The sequence below is a fragment of the Vigna angularis genome, chromosome 6, assembly GCF_016808095.1.
Source record: "Vigna angularis cultivar LongXiaoDou No.4 chromosome 6, ASM1680809v1, whole genome shotgun sequence".
In the NCBI taxonomy this organism is placed as follows: domain Eukaryota; kingdom Viridiplantae; phylum Streptophyta; class Magnoliopsida; order Fabales; family Fabaceae; genus Vigna; species Vigna angularis.
In genome coordinates this window covers 18,925,200-18,945,135 of record NC_068975.1, presented here as the reverse complement: position 1 = coordinate 18,945,135, position 19,936 = coordinate 18,925,200, and the positions used below count along the sequence as shown (strand labels likewise).

Sequence of the window (19,936 nt, the reverse complement as noted above, 5' to 3'; positions counted from 1 at the left end):
TTAGTGTTCGGTCTGAGTAGTGCTCGGTGTTGTATTAACGTTCAGTTTTAGTATTATTCGGTTTAGTCATAACATTCGGTCTCGTACTAGTATTCGATTTAGCTATAGAGTTCGGTCTTGTACTAGTGTTCGGTCTTAACTATGTTCGGCCTTTTATGGGACTTACATGTTAATGACCGTTCGGTAATGTTTTAGTGATTGGTCTTATATTAGTATTCATTTTAAGTTCTTAGTGTTCTATCTAAGCTAAAAGTGTTCGATTGTGCTAGCGTTCGACCCTCCAACTACAGTAGGCTCATGTTTTGAGCCTTACTCGTTAAATGACAATTCGGTCATGTTCACGTGTTGTGAGTGTTTTCCGTTCGGTCTCATTCATAGGTTATGTTAATCGTTTCCGTTCGGTAGTACTCAAGGGTTTTGTTGTTGTTTGTTCTGTTTTCTTCTACGAAATTTTATTCGCGTTTTAAATATTGATTTCATTGTTTGGTTCGGATTGATTATTAGAATTGTATTGATCTACTATGTGTGAGAAATAGTATTAAAATTCAAATAAAGTATGATGTTCCAACTGGTATGAAAGAGAATTCCAAGGAGAAATGTCTTAGTGATTGGTTAATCAAGATGGTGGTATAGTATGAATATGGACAACGAAATCCACGACGTTCATCCTGACATTCTAATGATTACCAAGTCTCAAGTAGAGATGGGTAAGTCATGTCGTGTGAATAGCAGGAGGCTCTAGCCGAGGGGGGCTCCTACGGTGATTGATAACGGGTTAACCTCGTGTGGCAGCTGATGGGTTTCAAGTTACTACACCCACGAGTGCACGAAAGGCCAAAGCTACATATTCATACTATTCCGGACGGTAGAATTGCAGTGGTCGGTCAATATGTGTTTATATGTTTTTCTACATGTGTATGATTATCTGATATGTTTGTTTGTATTGTATGTTCATATGACTATTAAATTACACTAGCTTACCCTTCTTTTATGTCTTGTTATGTTGCCCATTCGACATTTCTTCTTTCCAATGATCATTTGGTGAATGTAAGCAGAGGATGACGAGTGTTCGGTGGAGCAGGCGCTAGATGGAGAGGACCCAACTGTTTAGACTAGGACCGATCGGTCATGTGGAGATTGTGTAGGAACCGATTGGTTATGTTTATAGTTTTGTTCCTTAGGCAGAATTTTGTAAAGTTTTAATTTTATGGTTATTTTGGATAACTGTACTGTTAACACTTTATTACTTAGTAGATGACTATTCTATTGTAACATTTTATATGATGACTATATTATATAGTTATACTATATTTTTGGGATGTTACACTAATGATATCAAAGTAGTTCTTTCCTTAGGAACCCTGTAGGTTATGAGTATGTTATGCTTGTGTTGTGTACTTAGTGTTGATTTAGATAGTGTCTTTGTCTCTTTGAGTTGGACCAATGGTTCTTTCTCTCTGAATAATCAGAAGATGGCATCTAGGTCTCCTCCTTCTTCCTCACCCGCAAATCCTAATGCACCAGACTTGATGCGGATGATAGAATCGGTAGTTACTGCAATGCAGCAACAGAACGCTGCATTAGTTCAGCAGAATACAGTAGCATTACAACATTTGGAAACTGTTGGGTTATCAGCTGAGGTGTCCCAAAGGCAATATGTGGATTTCATGGCTAGCGGTAAAGCTACAACTGAACCGTCTACTTTTTTTGCTACTCATAAGCAAGAGTGGAGTTTAGAGAGTTTCTTTCAACATCATCCAGCTAAATTTCGTGGGAAATACAGTCCAGATGAGGCCGACTAGTGGTTTAGAGACATGAAGAGGATTTTTAATGCCAAGAGGTGTCCGGACAAGAACAAATTGGATTTTTTTGAGTATCTGCTAACTAGGGAAGCCACTCATTGGTGGAGTAGCTTGAGAATGCTGTTGGAGGGAAGCGGTAACCCCATTTCTTGGGAGATTTTCAAACAGAAGTTCTATATCGAGTACTTCCTTAACATCGTTCGGTTTGCAAAGGAAGTGAAGTTTCTTGAGCTGGTTCAGGGGAATATGACGGTATCTGAGTATGTCGATCGGTTCAAGCATCTTTTAAGGTTTCACACTCTAGCAATGAATGAAGAGTGGTAGTGCATGAAGTTTGAGAATGGTTTGAGAGGCGACATTAAGTTGTTGGTCACAAGTTTGTGTATCCAGGAGTTTCGAGCTTTGGTGAAGAGGGCTAGAGTTTTGGAGAAAACTAAGAGGGAGGTGGAGAATTAGCAAAAGCAACCACCGAGATTTGGGGGCTCCTTATTCTCGGCCTTCTTCTTCTTCTGGATCCAGCGTTTTTTCTTCACAGTCATCAGGTTCCAGTGGTCATTCGGGGTAGTTTGGACCTGTAAGTTGTTATAATTGTGGAGGGCCTCATGTGAAGCCGGTCTATCCTCAATTGAGAGAATATAGGAGGTGTAATCGGTGTGGAAGGGAAGGTCATTTTGAGAGGGATTGTCACTTGGGTGGAAAAGCAGTGGTTCAGAATCGTTCGATTGGGAGGTTTCAGCCGAGAGGAGGTGCCAGACGTCAAGCTTCAGGAAGGGTGTATGCTTTATCAGGGGCAAAAGCGGCCAGTTCAGGTAATCTTATTATTAGTAAATTTTTGTTGTATGGTAGAGAATGTGTAGTATTGTTTGATTCAGGGGCTACACATTCTTTTATTTCTGAGGCATGTGTAGAAAGGTTGGGGTTGACTGTGGGAGAGTTACAGTTTGATCTAGTGGTGTCCACCCTAGCAGCTTGTCGGGTTAGGACATCTTTGATGTGTGCTAGATGTCCGGTTGAGGTTGAGGGGTGTTGGTTCAAGGTGAATCTTATCTATTTACCTTTGCAAGGTTTAGAAGTAATTCTAGGAATGGATTGGTGTCTACCAATCGCATTCTTATAGATTGTGGAGAGAAGAAGTTGGTATTTCTTTAAAGGGAAGAAGTGGTGTCTTTGTCTCCTGGCAATTGAAGCAAGAGTTGTTGGAGGAGGCGTGTTGCTTTATGGTGTTGTCTCACTTAGAAGCTAATCCGAGTGAATGGTGTGTAGCCCGCTTGGTAGTTAGTGGAGTGGACCATTCGGTAGCTAGTGGTGTAGACCGAACGGTAGTAAGAGACTTTTTGGATGTGTTTCCTGAGGAAGTGCCTGGGTTGCCTCCTCAGCGGGAAGTTAAGTTATCTATTTATCTAGTGTCGGGTACTGGACCAGTATCAATAGCCCCTTATAGAATGGCCCATGCAGAGTTGGTGGAACTGAAGAAGCAAATTTAGGAATTGTAGGAGAAGAAGTTTATCAGACCGAGCGTTTCGCCTTGGGGTGCGCCTGTTTTGTTAGTGAAAAAGAAGGATGGTAGCTCTCAGTTATGTGTGGATTACAGGCAGTTGAATAAGTTAACCATCAAGAATAAGTACTTGTTGCCTAGGATTGATGACTTGATGATCAATTGCATGGGGTTATGGTGTTTTCCAAGATAGACTTCAGATCAGGTTATCATCAAATTTTGGTCAAGGAAGGAGACATTCAGAAGACTGGTTTCAGGTATTAGTATGGTCATTATGAGTATGTGGTGATGTCGTTCGATGTTACTAACGCTCCGACCATATTCATGGACTACATGAATCGCATCTTCCGACCGTTCCTGGATAAGTTTATGGTGGTCTTCATTGATGATATACTAATCTACTCCAGCACTAGAGAGGAGCATGAAGAGCATCTAAGGGCAATGCTCGGTGTGTTGAGGGAAAATAAGTTGTATGTTATGTTGTCTAAGTGTCAGTTCTGGATGGAAGAAGTACAGTTCTTGGGGCATGTGATTTCGGCCGGTGGCATTTCGGTGGATCCTGCAAAGGTGTAGGCGGTGCTTCAATGGGAAAGACCTAAGTCGGCCACGGAGGTCAGGATTTTTGTTGGGTTGGCAGGTTACTATCGGTGCTTCGTTGAGGGTTTTTCAAGAATTGTAGTGCCATTAACTCGGTTAACTAGGAAGGATCAACATTTTGCTTGGACCGATCGTTGTGAAAATAGCTTTCGAGAGCTGAAGAAGAAGTTGACTAGTGCTCCTGTATTGGTAATCCATGACACAAGTAAACCTTTCGCGGTTTTCGATGATGCCTCCTATGAAGGATTAGGTTGTGTTTTAATGCATGAAGGAAAGGTTGTAGCATATGCTTCTAGGCAATTGAAGGTTCATGAGAGTAATTATCCCACTCATGACTTGGAATTGGCAGCAGTGGTATTTTCCTTGAAGATTTTGAGGCATTTTCTGTATGGTGCTCGGTTTCAAGTGTTCAATGATCACAAGAGTTTAAAGTATCTTTTTGATCAGAAGGAGTTGAATATGAGGCAGAGAAGATGGATGGAATTCATAAAGGATTATAATTTTGATTTACTCTACCATCCGGGAAAGGCTAATGTGGTGGCTAATGCCTTGAGTAGGAAGATTATGCATGTGTCTACAATGATGATTTGAGAACTGGATTTGGTTGAAAGCTTTCGAGATTTGAAGCTACAAGTGGAGTTAGAACCAGACGGAATCAGATGCAGCCGACTAGTGGTGGAAAGTGAACTTTTAGGTAGAATTCGAGAGAAGCAGTCGGCAGATGTTGAGCTGCAGTCGGCAGATGTTGAGCTATAGAAGTCAAGAGGTTTGATCGGTAATGAACAAGGAAGGCATTTTACTTTGGGAACGAACGATATTTTGAGGTTCAGAGGAAGGATTTGTGTACCTAGTGATGGGAAATTAAGAGGTTCATTCTTGAGGAAGGACATCAGAGTCGTTTTAGCATGCATCCAGGCATGACTAAAATGTACCAGGATCTCAAGAAATCATTTTGGTGGTCGGGTATGAAGGCATTTGTTGCTCGGTTTGTGTCGTCTTGCTTAACATGTCAAAAGGCTAAGGTAGAGCATCAACGGCCGGGAGGTTTATTGCAACAGTTAGAGATCCCCGAGTGGAAATGGGACAACATTACTATGGACTTTGTCACTCATCTTCCCCATTCGGTCAAGGAACAGGATGCCATTTGGGTGGTGGTGGACAGGTTGACAAAGGGCACTCACTTCTTGGCAATTAACTTGAGAATGTCAATGAAGAAACTGGCTTAGTTATACATCAGAGAAGTGGTGAGGTTGCATGGAGTGTCATCCAGTATTGTTTCAGATAGAGACCCTCGGTTTACTTCAAGATTTTGGCAGTCTTTGCAAGGTGAGTTAGGCAGTCGGTTGTAGATGAGTTCGGCTTATCATCCTTAGACGGACGATCAGTCAAAAAGAACAATCCAAACACTATAGGATTTGTTAAGGACGTGTGTTTTGAATCATTTGGGAGTTTGGGATGAAGTTTTGGCGTTATTAGAGTTCACCTACAACAATAGCTATCAGTCAAGTATTGGGATGACACCTTTTGAAGCTCTTTATGGAAGATGTTGCGGAACACCACTCTGTTAGTTTAAGGATGGAGAATCCGTTTGACTGGGTCAAAATCAATTCAGCAAACGACTGAGAAATTGATACAAGAGAGGTTGAGAACAGCTCAGAGTAGGCAGAAATCCTATGCCGACCATAGAAAGAAGTCATTAGAGTTTTCTATTGGAGAACATGTCTTTCTCCGAGTGATTCCTACTATCGGTGTTGGGAGAGTCGTTCGTACCAAGAAGTTGTCTCCTAATTTCATTCGTCCTTATCAAATTTTGAGACGTATAGGACCAGTTGCTTATGAGATAGCTTTGCCGCCTCAGCTAGCCAACCTTCATTCGGTTTTTCACGTATCTGAGCTTAGTAAGTATGTGTTGGACCCTTCTCATGTGTTAGAGTTAGAAGACGTGCAAGTCAGGGAAGACCGTTCGGTCGAGATGCAACCGGTCAGCATTGCGGAGAGTCAAACTAATCAACTTAGAGCAAAATCCATCAATCTAGTTATGGTTGTTTGGGATAAAAGGACATGTGACTCTACTTGGGAATTATAAGGAGTCATGAGGGAGTTATACCCTCATCTGTTCTCTGGTAAGCTTAATTTTCGAGGTCAAAAATTTTTTTTTACTTGGGGAGAATGTAGGAGCCCAGAAAATTTAGTTTTAAAGAAGGACAAGTGTCTCAAAATAAAGGGACCGAGCGGTGTATGAGTATATAAATAGAAATTTCAAAACCAAAGCTCATCTAATTATTTTATACGCTGCACCTCTCTAAAACTAGAACTTCCTACTCTTCCTCTCCCTTCTCTCAAAAATTCCTCACGTGTGTTTCATCTAATCAAAGATCAAGAACTCTCTAGGTTATCCTGACTTCAAGAGCTCCCATTTCCACCAATCAAAGTCTTGTTTAGAGTTGGTAAGACTCGATTTCTTGAGCTATTGTGAGATTCCAACACTTTTTGACACATGCAAGCCAAGTTTCTGGTTGCATGTGTTCATCAGTTTCCTCTTCCCATTTCTGATCACATATGGGTTTTTGGTTGGTCTATTCTCTTTAATCGGTGAATTTTAGGTCCTTAGGAATTTCTGGTGTGGTGAGCGAGTTCTGCAGTTGTTGAGCGTTCGTTCGATCGAAAAGGTAAGGGAAGCTAGTTAATTTAATTACTTGATTTATGATGTATGAAAATGTTGTTTGAGGATTATGCATGTGTGTGAAATTGAATGATTGAGTGTTCGGTATGGTTAGTGTCGCAACCGGGATCGCGACGGGATGGCGAGCCGAAAAACAAACGGGTTTGAGAAAAAGATTTTGGGAGTCGCCACCATAATTTATTATGGAAAAACTATGGAAAACCAAAAAAATAAGACATGGTCTGCGAAAACTAGATTTTAAGTTTGTGAATCGGTTACGCGTAAGGAAGGTGTTAGCACCCCATCGCGCCTGCCCAAAAGCAGTACCTTTAATTAAATGTATAAAGTTGACGTGGTTTTGCAAAATGTTAATTTTCCCTAAACAAAATAATAAAATAAAAAAAACTATTAAGAAACAAAAAAATATTTTTTGTTTTATGAACCCGACAAGGATTGACCTTGCTCCTACGTATATCCATTTATGATGGACAATCAGGGATCGCATAGTTCTTTATCTAGAAAAAGGTTTATGAGTTTATTTTAAAAATTATTATAGATTGATTTAGATTTTTGAAAAGCGAACTCGACAAAGATTTGGTTTAACAAGATTGACATTTTTTTTCTTTTAAAGATCTTATATTTTTTATTTAAGAATGGTGCGAAAAAGATAGAAACCGGCCATAGGCCGACACATACTTATAAAAAACATTATGATTTAAAAAAACATCATTTGTGTGTAGGAAAAAATAATACCTTTAGGAAAAACTTCAGAGTACAATAAAAAGAGAAAAAAAATGGTATAGAGGTGACATACCTTTTTAGCTTTCAGTACTCTTCTATCTCTTCTTTGATGATTGTCGTTGACAGAACCCTTATGGGTGAGAACCTATTTTTCTCTATACTATCTTTCTCATTTTATTATTTGTCTGTTTCTCCTTCTGTCTTTTTCTTCGTCCCCTTTTTCCTATGACAGAGTGCGTATTTATATACACACACTGTAATATTATGACAAACTTGCCTTAAATGAGAATTAAATGACAATAAAACAAAATAGGGAAAGAAAATGGTCTTGGTTTCTAGAAAAGAAATTAAATAATATTCAAAACATTGATTATCATTATTGTCAGAAAATTTGTCCATTTTTAAAAATCATATTTTCCTCTTTAAAAGCAACTGACGCAACAAATTATATTAATATACTATTTTAAATATTGTTTATAATTATTAGCATAATATTGATTCCAATTATTACCATATTAAACTAACATTTCAAAAATATTGTGTCCGATATTAAAGTTATTATTTTATCCTTTTTACCCACCATTAATTATTATTCTTATATTCTTTATTATTTTTATTTATTTACTTACCCGGACGAAATTGGATGTTGACAGCTGCCCCTCTTTATTTGGATTTTGCTAGATAACATGAACCTTAGAGTTTTAGTGTTATCATAGTAAAAGCTAAATAAAGATAAAGACACTAATTTCGTTCGGGTCTAAAGAGAAGGAAAAAGATTACCTCGAAGCGTACCTCGTAGGAAGTGTAGCAACTTTGTGGATTTTGCTGAAGTGTCGTGACACCTGTGGAGGGTGTGTCATACCCTATGAACTTTACTGAAGAGGTGTATGAACCTCGTGAATTGAAACCCCCTTTTTTTTAGAGGCGCAAGAACCTCGTAAAATTTGCTGGTGAGGCGCACGAACCTCATAAAATTTGATGGAGAGGCGCATGAACCTCATATAACTTGATGGTGAGGCGCACGAACCTCGTATAACTTGATGGAGAGGCGCACGAACCTCGTATAACTTGATGGTGAGGCGCACGAACCTCGTAAAGTTAAATGGAGAGGCGCACGAACCTCGTAAAGTTAAATGGAGAGGCGCATGAACCTCGTAAAATTAAATGGAGAGGTGCGCGAACTCGTAAAACTTGATGGTGAGGCGCACGAATCTCGTAAAATTAAATGGAGAGGCGCACAAACCTCGTATAACTTGATGAAGAGGCGCACGAACCTCGTAAAACTAAATGGAGAGGTGCATGAACCTCGTAAAACTTGATGGTGAGGCGCACGAACCTCGTAAAACTAAATGGAGAGGCGCACGAACCTCGTAAAACTTGATGGTGAGGCGCATGAACCTCGTAAAACTAAATGAAGAGGCACACGAACCTCGTAAAACTTGATGGTGAGGCGCACGATCCTCATAAAATTAAATGGAGAGGCGCACGAACCTCGTAAAAATTTATTCTCTTTTTTTTTATTTGAAAATTCCCGACTTTCTCACTGATGTACTTGTTGAGTCGACTTCCATCGAATTCATGAATTCTCGTTGAAGTTGGCGATGCATGGTGTGTTATGCTTTTTCCTTTGAATCCCTATGATGATGCATGCATGACGTTGGATGCATGAATGTATGGGTGAAAATTCATGTGAGACCCAAATATGGTATTATGTTTCGTGTTTTGTTTTAAATCCACGACATCCCTTAAGAACAAACTCGCACCTTGTGAACGTGCCTGTGATGCTTATTATTTTCGGGGAGGTAAATCGAAAGTTAAAAGCGACCTTACAAAGAAAAATAATTCTTGAATAAAACATAATACAATGATGTCAATTCCACCTTAAAAGCATTCCCTATCATGGAATCATTATGCATAGAATTTTTTGACTGCATTAGAATTAACCGGCAAAGGTAACTCCTCCCCATCCATTCTTGTGAGAATAAGTGCCCCACCATCAAATACCTTCTTTACCACATATGGGCCCTCATAATTTGGAGTCCACTTGCCCCTGTGATCCTTTTGTATTGGCAAAATCTTTTTTAGGACTAGTTCGCCTTCTTGGAGTTCCCTAGGACGTACCTTCTTGTTGAATGCTTTTTTCATTCTTCGTTGGTATAATTGTCCTTGGCATGCTAAGGTCAACCGCTTCTCCTCTATGAGATTGAGTTGATCAAAAATGAGTTTGAATCCAATCTGCTTCTTCTAAACGGGTTTCCATTAACACTCGTAAGGATGGGATTTCTACCTCGAAGGGTAGTACTGCTTCCATTCCGTATACCAAAGAAAAATGTGTTGCCCCGGTCGACGTGCGTACTGATGTGCGGTAACCATGTAAAGCGAAAGGAAGCATTTTGTGCCAGTCCTTATACGTGACTACCATCTTTTGTACAATCTTCTTAATGTTCTTATTTGCAAATTCGACTGCTCCATTCATCTTTAGACGATAAGGTGAAGAATTATGGTGTCGAATCTTAAACTCTTCGCACAACTCTTTCATCATTTGATTGTTCAAGTTTCTGGCATTATCAGTGATAATCTTGTCAGGGAGCCCGTATCAGCAAATTAAATCTCTTTTTATGAATTTTGTCACTACCTTTCTAGTGACATTGGCATAGGAGGCAGCTTCTACCCATTTGGTGAAATAGTCAATTGCGACCAGTATAAAGCGATGTCCATTTGTTGCTTTGGGTTCTATAGCCCCGATGACATCTATTCCCCACATTGAAAATGGCCAAGGTGTCGTTAATACATTTAGGTTTACTGGTGGTGCATTGATATTATCTACATACTTTTGGCATTTTTCACACTTTCTTACATGCGCGCAACAATCTCGTTCCATGGTTAACCAAAAGTAACCCGCTCTCAGAATCTTTCTAGCCATTGAGTGCCCATTCATGTATGTTCTGAATGTGCCTTCATGAACTTCTTCCAAAATTGACTCAGCCTCCCTTGCTTCCACACACATGAGGAGTACCATGTCATGGTTTCTTTTGTACAAAACATCCCCATTTAAGATAAAGTTTGCTGCCAACCTCCTCAGTGTCCTCTTATCGTTTTCAGATGCCCCTTCTGGATACCCCTGAGTCCTTAGATAGTTCTTAATATCATAATACCAAGGCTTCCCGTCTGGCTCTGCATCTATGGAATGACAGTATGCTGGCTCTATATGGCTCTTCATTTTGATCATTAGTACTTCGACATCCCGATTAATCTCAAACATTGATGATAAGGTAGCCAAAGCATCTGCCAATTGATTGTCATCTCGCAGTATGTGATGAAACGTGATGGAGTCAAAGCCCTCATTCAACTTACTAATATGGAATGACAGTATGCTGGCTCTATATGGCTCTTCATTTTGATCATTAGTACTTCCACATCCCGATTAATCTCAAACATTGATGATAAGGTAGCCAAAGCATCTGCCAATTGATTGTCATCTCGCAGTATGTGATGAAACGTGATGGAGTCAAAGCCCTCATTCAACTTACTAATGTAGGCTTGATAGGGGACTAGTTTTGCATCCCTGGTCTCTCATTCCCCCTTCAATTGGTTAATGACTAGGGCTGAATCCCCATGTACACTCAAAATCTTTATCTTATATTCAATTGCTGCTTTAATGCCCATAACACAAGCCTCGTATTCGGCGATATTGTTGGTGCAGTTGAAGCACAACCTAGCGGTCATTGGTGTGTATTGATTCTATGGGGATATAAGTACTACTCCTATTCTATGTCCTTTTACATTGGAAGCCCCATCAAACAGTAATGTCCAAGATTTTTCACTTCGGCCTCCCTCAACGTTTTCGAACAAAGCCATGATATCTTCATCAGGAAAGTTGGGTTGCATCGGCTGATAATCTCTAATAGGTTGTTGGGCCAAATAATCAGCTAGAGCACTACCCTTGACAGATTTTTGAGTGACGTATACGATATAATATTCTGACAAAAGCATTTGCCACCGCGCAATTCTTCCTGTGAGAGTAGGCTTTTCGAAAATATATTTAATAGGATCCATTTTGGATATCAACCAAGTAGAATGATTTAGCATGTATTGTCTTAGGCGATGAGCAGACCATGCCAATGCGCAACAAGTTCGCTCTAGCGGTGAATATCGTCGCTCGCAGTCTGTGAATCTCTTGCTCAAATAGTATATAGCATGTTCTTTTTTCCCGACTGCATCGTGTTGACCCAACACACAACCCATTGATTCATCCAATATCGTTAAGTAAAGAATGAGTGGCCTTCCCGACTCGGGCGGTCTCAATACAGGAGGGTCCTGTAGATACCATTTGACTTTGTCGAAAGTGGTCTGACAATCCTCATTCCACTTTACGGGCTGATTTTTACGTAACAACTTGAACATGGGTTCACAAGTGGTTATTAATTGAGAGATGAACCTAGCAATGTAATTTAGCCAACCCAAAAAAACCTCGTACCTCCTTTTCTGTCCTGGGGGATGGCATTTCCATTATTGCTCGTATTTTGTCGGGGTCCACTTCTATCCCCTTTTGACTGACCACAAAACCCAACAACTTTCCGAACTTTACACCAAATGTGCACTTAGCTGGGTTAAGTTTGAGTTTAAATTTTCTCAGTCTTTCAAACAATTTTTTCAGATTGAGAATGTGTTCCTCTTCTCGTTCATATTTGGCAATCATGTCATCCACATAAAGTTCTATTTCCTTGTGCATCATATCATGCAAGAGCGCCACCATCGCCCTCTGATAAGTTTCCCCAACGTGCTTGAGTCCGAAAGGCATCACCTTATAAAAGAAAGTTCCCCATAAAGTAATGAAGCTGGTCTTTTCCATATCCTCCGGAGCCATTTTAATATGGTTATATCCCGAAAAGCCATCCATAAATGAAAATAAAGAGAACTTAGCTGTATTATCTACTAATGTGTCGATATGTGGTAATGGGAAATTGTCCTTTGGACTTGTGCGGTTCAAATCACGGTAGTCAACACACATTCGAACTTTACCATCCTTCTTTGGTACTGGCACGATATTTGTCACCCATTGAGGGTACCTTGATATTGCTAGGAATCCTACGTCGAACTGCTTTCGTATTTCATCTTTGATCTTTAGGGATATTTCTGGTTTCATTCTCCTTAGTTTTTGTTTAACCGGTGGACACTCTGGCTTGAGTGGTAGCTTATGTTGGACTATGTCTGTATCCAAACCAGGCATATCATCGTACGACCAAGCGAACACGTCCCTAAATTCCTTTAACAAAGCACATAACCCTTCTTTCACTTTTTTTTTCATGCTCGTGCCGATTTTCACCTCCCTTCTCTCGCTATCCTCTCCTACATTAAAGATTTCAACTTCTTCTTGGTGGGGTTTTAATTCCCTAGAGTCTTGCTCAACTAATCTCATTAATTCTGGAGAGGGTTCCGGCTCAATTTCATAATCATCTTCCATGTTATTGATAGGGTGCTCGAAATTAGGGATATCAACATTATTGTTTTCAAAACATTCATTGTCACATCTGCATTATTTGAGTTTAAAGAAACTTTGTTTTTTTTAGGACAGACGATAAACACGAAAAAATAAAAAAACAAAACAAAACAAACTTAAATTAAACTGAATGCAAAAGAAAGTGTCAACCCGTAACGCATGAACCCCAATGCTCCGGGAAAAGCATTGAGGCTATTTAAAAACCTATTACATTTTGACAAGCATCACAGGCAAATTCTCCGTCTTCCAGTTCTTGAGCTGTGTTTCTGGGGTGCAAGGCCACACAAAAGCGGAGCCTTCATCTTCATTCTCGATTGTTGCTATTAGGCTGGTGTTAATCCATCTGGCGCTTCGAAAACTCTCCCTGATATCATAAATGCGGATCCTCCCTACCAATGGATCCCTTCCTTCTATGCGAGCTAGGCTTCATTCTTTCTTTTCCTCCCTTACTCTCCTTTTGTCGTCTCTAGTGGGCTTGTACCCCAGGCCATATCTATTCTTATTCTCCACAAGTTCTAGCAGGAGAGTCCGTCCTTGCCCATATCTTCCAAGACCTTTTCCGTGCTTAAAACCCTCTTTTAGCATGACCTTAGCTGTCATAAGAGAGGCACAAGACAGGTACGGATTTACTGGCATTGATTCTACATAGGTATTTCCAATGATCTACAATGATTGAAACGTAGTCTCGAGAGCCTCCTCTGCTGCCTCGATATAGCAAGCGGACAAGGGCCCTCTTACAAGGAAGTCTTCTTCTCCTGAGACTATGATAAGTTGATTATCCATGACATACTTTAGTTTTTTATGTAATGTAGAGGGCACCACTCCCGCCGAATGGATCCAAGGGCGACCTAACAAGCAACTGTAGGCTGGGTGAATTTCCATGACCTGAAAGGTTATTTGGAAACCACAAGGACCAACTTGTACTGGCAAATCTATCTCTCCCATAACATCCCTCTTGCTCCCATCAAAAGCTCTTACGATCATAGTACTTGGCTTCAAGTGAATCACATCATATGGTAATTTCTCCAGCGTTACCTTTAGCATTACATTCAAGGAGGAACCATTATCGATTAAAACGCGTGTTATGGCATGATGCAAGCATTTTACAAAGATGTGAAGGGCTTTATTGTGCCCTCTTCCCTCAGCAGGTATTTCTTCAATGAAGGTGAGGTAATCATTAGCAGTAATGTTGTTAACAATCCCCTTGAACCGGTCCAAGGAAATATTCTACTCTACATGAGCCCCACCGATACCTTCATTAACAACTTTCTATGCGAGGTTGAATGCATGAGTAATTCCAAGAGGGAGATCCTTGCTAGCATGCGTTTCAGTTGATCCACCACTTTATATTCACTTTGTTGTATAAACTTCAAGAATTCACATGCCTCTTCATCGGAAATTTCTTTAACATTCTTATCCGATGGCCTGATCTTTTCTTCTGAAAGTTCCACATCTTCCTTTGTCAAAAGAGACGGTGGAGAGATTTGTCCACTTTTCGTCATCCTGCCAATGTCTGATATATTTTCAATGATTGGCTCATCACATTCTTCCTCAATCACACGTGTGTCATATTTCCACGGGACAGTCTTATCACTTCTATAGGCAAAAGGGGAAGGTGTCTGGATAACGACAGAGGACCTTCCTTGTGTCATGAGTGTAGGAGGGGTTCTAGTGAAATGAATCACTAATGGTTCTCGTAGAGTCACATTAGACTCTCCACCAATCTGTGCAAATACTTCTCATTCTTTATCCTCATAGTATATTTGTATGAAACTTCTATCAATCAGATCTTGGATATAAGATGACACAATGTCATTTAGCTCGATTATCAACAAAATTATTGAGATGTTCTGTTTTGGTTCTCCCCTTATTTGTATGTAATAATGCAAGAAAAGGAAAAGTTTTTGGTTTAGTTAAGGACTCTTACACTAGCTTAAGCAATAATAGTGTAAAGTTTACTAGATGCATTTACAATGACACCAGAAAATGGATTTTTCTAATTTTAGCGAGATATCAGTTTTGACAAGTATTAAGCTTATAGAAAGTTCTGCGTGTTTATTCAGTGGACTCTCAATTCTTACACGTAAGATGTATCTCTTAATCTTACCATTCTTTTTGTTGATGCAAAAGAGTGACGAAAACCCTTTGGAACAATATGTTTTTATTACTATAATAATAAAATATCATACTTATTCTTATTTCATGAATGAAATTGTAAAAACACTAATAAAAAAGAGGTCAGTCAGTGGTACGTATAAGCTCAATTGATTAGTTTTTAACTTATGAGAACTTCTTACATATAAAACCTTAGTTGAAACAATTTTAAAAGTAAGAATGTCTAGTTCTGTTAAGTTTACAAGGGCACTGAAAACTTCTAATTATAAAACATTGTTGTCAAAGCAATTTTTAAAGCAAGAATGTCAAGTTATTTTAAGTTAATAAGTGCATTGAAGAAGTTATATGATGGAACTTTTGAAAATAGTTCTCGAGTGAGTTAATTCTAACTTGAGCAAGAAGTTTAGTATATTTTATTTCTTCTCAGACACGAGTATGTCGAAATATTTGTTCAAACTGGCTCATAATTTGTAGTATGTATATCAAAATAAGCATAAACATTAAGTATAAAAAAAGTGAGTGTTTTGTCCATGTTCTCCTTTTTCAAGATCTCTTAATTAAAAAGAAATTGGACGATCTTGTACTTCTAGAGGGTGTAAACTCAGTAACGAAGTTAATGAGAATTCAAAATGAATGGCTAACACAAACTATTTAGGTGAGTGCCAAATGCTAGTAGCCTAGGATCTTAATAAAATGGAATGGTTGTTTCTGATTCATAATGAATAACATTAATAATGACAGTACCAGAAAGTTATGCAAATTCGGGTATTTTGCAACAAGTAGAACTCTATCTACTCACTAATTTATATTTGTCTTTAAAATTCAACAAATATACACCACAAATATCAAGATCTCTGTCTAGTTTCTCCCAATTCTCATCACAACATACATCTATTCTAGGGTGTAAAACTGATAAAAACTTAGGTACTGACCATTGGAGGTGTTCTGTAATGAGATAAGTTACACCTCACTAACATGCGATGACAATTAATGAAACTCCAATTCTGATTTGACAACCGCACAAACAGCATTCGCATCAAAGTTTTGTCCTAAAACTTAAGAGAGAGAAGCCTATTCTGCACAGGCTTTGAGATGAAAAAGATACCCTCAAACTGATTAGACAAGATCTGGGTTCCATGTGAGCTGCTCAACACTCATTCTTCTCAAGGATCTAGCCATGTGCTCATTCGATGCCCGAATATGAACTAACCTATTCTGCATATTTCTGAAGGAAGAAACATTAATTGCATCCGACACTCTATCATGATACAATGGATCTTCATAAAAATTTACAAGAGCCTCCGTAGCATTATCCCTTAGTTCCTCAACCTCATCAACATCATTCATCAAGTCTATGAGAATTGGAATCGCCCCTGCTTCAGCAAGTGACATTCTATCAGTTCCATCATAGCTCAGTTGAGCAAATGCCCCAGAAACATTCACCTTCACATCTTCACTCCCAGTCTCCAAAAGCTCAACAAGAAGAGGAATCGCACCTGAATCCCGTACTACAGACATTGAATGCTTGTAACCCGACAGATCCCACATCACATCCGCCGCAGAAGCCTTCGCCTCATCATTACCTTCTCTCAGAATCCTCACCAAGTGCCCAGCAATTTCAACAGCATTAGCCTCAGCTACAGCCAATATACAAAAAACATCCTCAGCTATCTCTTTCCCAGAGGGATCAGGTCCTTCAAGAAGCTCAGCATAAAGGGGAATAGCCCCAGCTTGAGCAACCGGCCTTATGTAATCAACATGAGCAGATATCACACCAAGAGAATTGCCAGCAACAAGCTTTGTGGAGTGTTCTCCTTCACGAAACAAGGACACAAGCACTGGAATTGCTCCCAATTCAACAAGCATACGCCGAGTCTGTCTGGTGACTCCAAGCAACCCAATTGCTTGACAAGCCCTTTCCCTAGACACCATGCTCCCAAAACTAGCAGCCTCCACAACATAATGTAGAGCTCTTAGTCTAGTGAGAGCCTTCCTAACATCCCTCCTCAATGCTAACACACTCAAAATCTCCAACAAATACCTCTTAGTATCATTGGTGCAAGAACTCAACAAACCAAAGATCAATTCCACCCCACCATTGGTGGCAACAACTGTCCTAGTTGCATTACAAAAACAAACAATAACGAGCAAACACTTTATCAGAACCTTCTGCATCCTTTCATCAGAGTGAGGCAACAACCTCATCAAAGAATGAGGGGCACCGTGTCCACCAATTTCAACGGCCAACGCACCCTCACCCCTGCAAGCAATGCACTTCAAGCAATAAGCAGCAGCCTCTTGAAGTGTAGGACCAGAATCGTTTGAAACATTGTGACCAAGAATCTCAGTGAGAATGGGTATGGTGCGAGCTAAAACATACTCAGGGGCATCCTTAGAAAAACGTGCCAGCATCATCATGGCCTTTATTTTCATACTCTTGGTACCTGAAGCTATTACATCTTGATACTTTCTCAGTTCTTGATCCCAATCAGCAGTGTTCATATCTCCGATTCAATCTATTGAGTGACTTATTTCAGGTAATACAAGTCTAATTCAATGAGCAAAAATTAAAAATCAAAACTATTACCCAAATGCCCTACAAAAATAAAATTATCACTGAGCGTAGATAAAATACTGGAATATTAGAAATCAATAAACAGACATGAAAAACACGGGATGGGAAACACCCTTTTGGAAAAAGTGGCTGAATTTGAAGAAAAGGGAGCGAATCTTGAATGATACCTCTGAAAAATCAAAACTTTGGCACCAAACGAATGGAAGCGAAAACCAACAAGTGGAGCACCGCGTCAGGCAGTGGTAGTCGATGGTTTTGATTCAACTTCACATCGTCAATTTTAAACCATTGATCTTTATACACATTAAAAGGAAAAAGGGAAAATCAACGGTGCCTATAATTTTATGTAAACAACTTATTTTTCATTAAACCAGCTAAAATAATTTTCCGAACGTCTTCTAACTTGTAAACTACAAAAATTAAGTTGCTATTAAAATAATGTGTTACGCAATAAAATATATATATATATATATATATATATATATATATATATATATATATATATATATATATATATATATATATATATATATATATATACACAGAGATAGTGATAATTTTATTACAAGAAGAAAGAAAGATATGCTTCTCTATATTTGCTAAAAATGAAAATAAAAAGAGGAAAAAATAAGAAAGTAAATTGAATAGAATACAAAAGTAAGTCACTTATTTAATTTTTACTGGTTAATGAAAATTAACCGTAAAAGTATCAGAAAAAGGTGTATGTATTAAGATGAAATATATTTATTATAATAATCATTAAATAATTTGGACGTGGTGTATGTATTTCAGCTTAATGCTATAATTTAACAATGTAAATGTTAAATAAACAAGCATAATAATAATATGATCACAAGAACATTCGGGAAGAGCAATCAAGTTCTCTTAATTTGTGTTTAGATAAAAAAAATTAAACGGTAATTTATTTCTATAATTAATTTAAAATATTTTAAGATAAAATAGATTATTTAAATAGAGAATTTTAATTTATTTCTATAAATAATTTAAAATAGTTTAAGATAAAATATATTATTTAAATAGAGAATTTTGAAAATTTAAATTTTAAGAATTTATAGAAATAATTTAATCATTTAAATTATAAAATTTTACATTGCATTTTAAAAAATAAAATGTGAACGATGTTATCTCATTCTATTTTTTTATTCTATTGTGTCACATTCATTATTCGTAATAAAATATTCATATTTTATTATTTAAATATAAAATTTATAAATAAACAATTGAATATTTAAACATTTAAAAGAAATACCATTTTTTACAACTTTTTTCTAACTTCTTTACTTTTTTTTATAATTTTGAAAGTTTTATTTTTACTTTTGTTCATCATAATTCATCGTAGAGATTCTATTGGAAAATAGAATAAGTTTGTTTGCTCAAAATGTGTTTAAGAGTAATTTTTTATTTGATATTTTTATTTAGTTGATTTTGGAAAGTTGTATATACACATAAGGGCTAAAGATATTTCGTGTGATCTTTCTAAGATAAAGATAAATTTTTAATAGTCTTATAAAGGTATGGTTAGATCATTGATTAAAGCGTACATGTATATATAATTTTCTTATGTGATAGTAGAAATTGAAAGTTTAACTTTAAATGTAACAAGTTTTAACATACAAGAGAAGTTAGTTAAGTTTTTATAATACTTTAAGGTAAATAATATAAATGAGAAGTTATTTGATTACAATATTTGACTTTATATACAAGGATTACATGTTTAAATATATACAAATTATTTGAATCTTAAGACAAATGTTTTTGTGATATGTTGAAGATTTTATTGTGTGTTATGATTAAATGTTTATTATATTTTGATTAGCTATATGGTATGCTTGAGATATTAAAAAGTTAGAATTGTTTAAGATAAAATTTGTATAGATTGAGTGAAGAGATATTAAATGAATTATGTTGTATATTTTAGTAGTGAAAAGTTAAAATATTTCAATTGAGTCAAATTGCTTCAAGTTGTTGTTTTGTAACAAAATTTATATGTTAAACATAAGAAATGAAGAAAAATATCACTTTAAATCTATTGGATCACTTATTATATTTTGTGGAATTTCTTAATTATGCTGAGTTATTATGAGCGAGTCAAATTCATTGAACAAACTATTTAAATAAAAATTCTTGGTGATTTGTAGATGAACTAGACAATTTTCGTCAAACAAAATTCAATTAATTGAAAATTTAAGAGTGTTGGTTGTTAGATAAGTAAATTTTCGTTCAACAAGTTGATTTTGTAAAAACTTCAAATGGTTAAATAGTTCAGCTAATACTTTGACTTTTGGTGAACAAAATTATTGTTGGAGATATTAATACCTTTGGTTGGGTGAATTGTAAAATGTGAGTATTTTCTAAACATAATAAAAAAATCGTGTTTTAAGTGTTTCTAAATGTTAAACATTGTTTATCTTTCTCTATACTACTATAT

At 37.4% G+C, this 19,936-nt stretch overlaps 1 protein-coding gene and 1 pseudogene across 2 annotated transcripts; both read right to left on the bottom strand.

The window, feature by feature from the left end:
- Nucleotides 1-9,509: 9,509 nt before the first annotated feature.
- LOC108341446 (uncharacterized) lies at nt 9,510-13,433 on the bottom strand (annotated as a pseudogene).
- A 2,247-nt stretch (nt 13,434-15,680) lies between these two features.
- LOC108341902 (uncharacterized) lies at nt 15,681-17,759 on the bottom strand. Of its 2 annotated transcripts, none has more exons than XM_017579576.2 (2): nt 17,655-17,759; nt 15,681-17,460 (listed from the first exon to the last, which is right to left on the bottom strand). In XM_017579576.2, exon 2 carries the CDS (start codon nt 17,412-17,414, stop codon nt 16,029-16,031), a length of 1,386 nt encoding a protein of 461 aa, XP_017435065.1. In that variant the 5' UTR covers nt 17,415-17,460; nt 17,655-17,759; the 3' UTR covers nt 15,681-16,028. The 2 variants fall into 2 exon arrangements, with proteins under 2 accessions (XP_017435065.1, XP_017435066.1); XM_017579577.2 differs by having other exon boundaries at nt 15,681-17,508; nt 17,655-17,752.
- Between the last annotated feature and the right edge of the window lie 2,177 nt (nt 17,760-19,936).

Excerpts from the sequence above, each read along its gene's own strand:
- LOC108341902 (XM_017579576.2), bottom strand. The coding sequence starts at position 17,414 with ATGAACACTGCTGATTGGGATCAAGAACTGAGAAAGTATCAAGATGTA.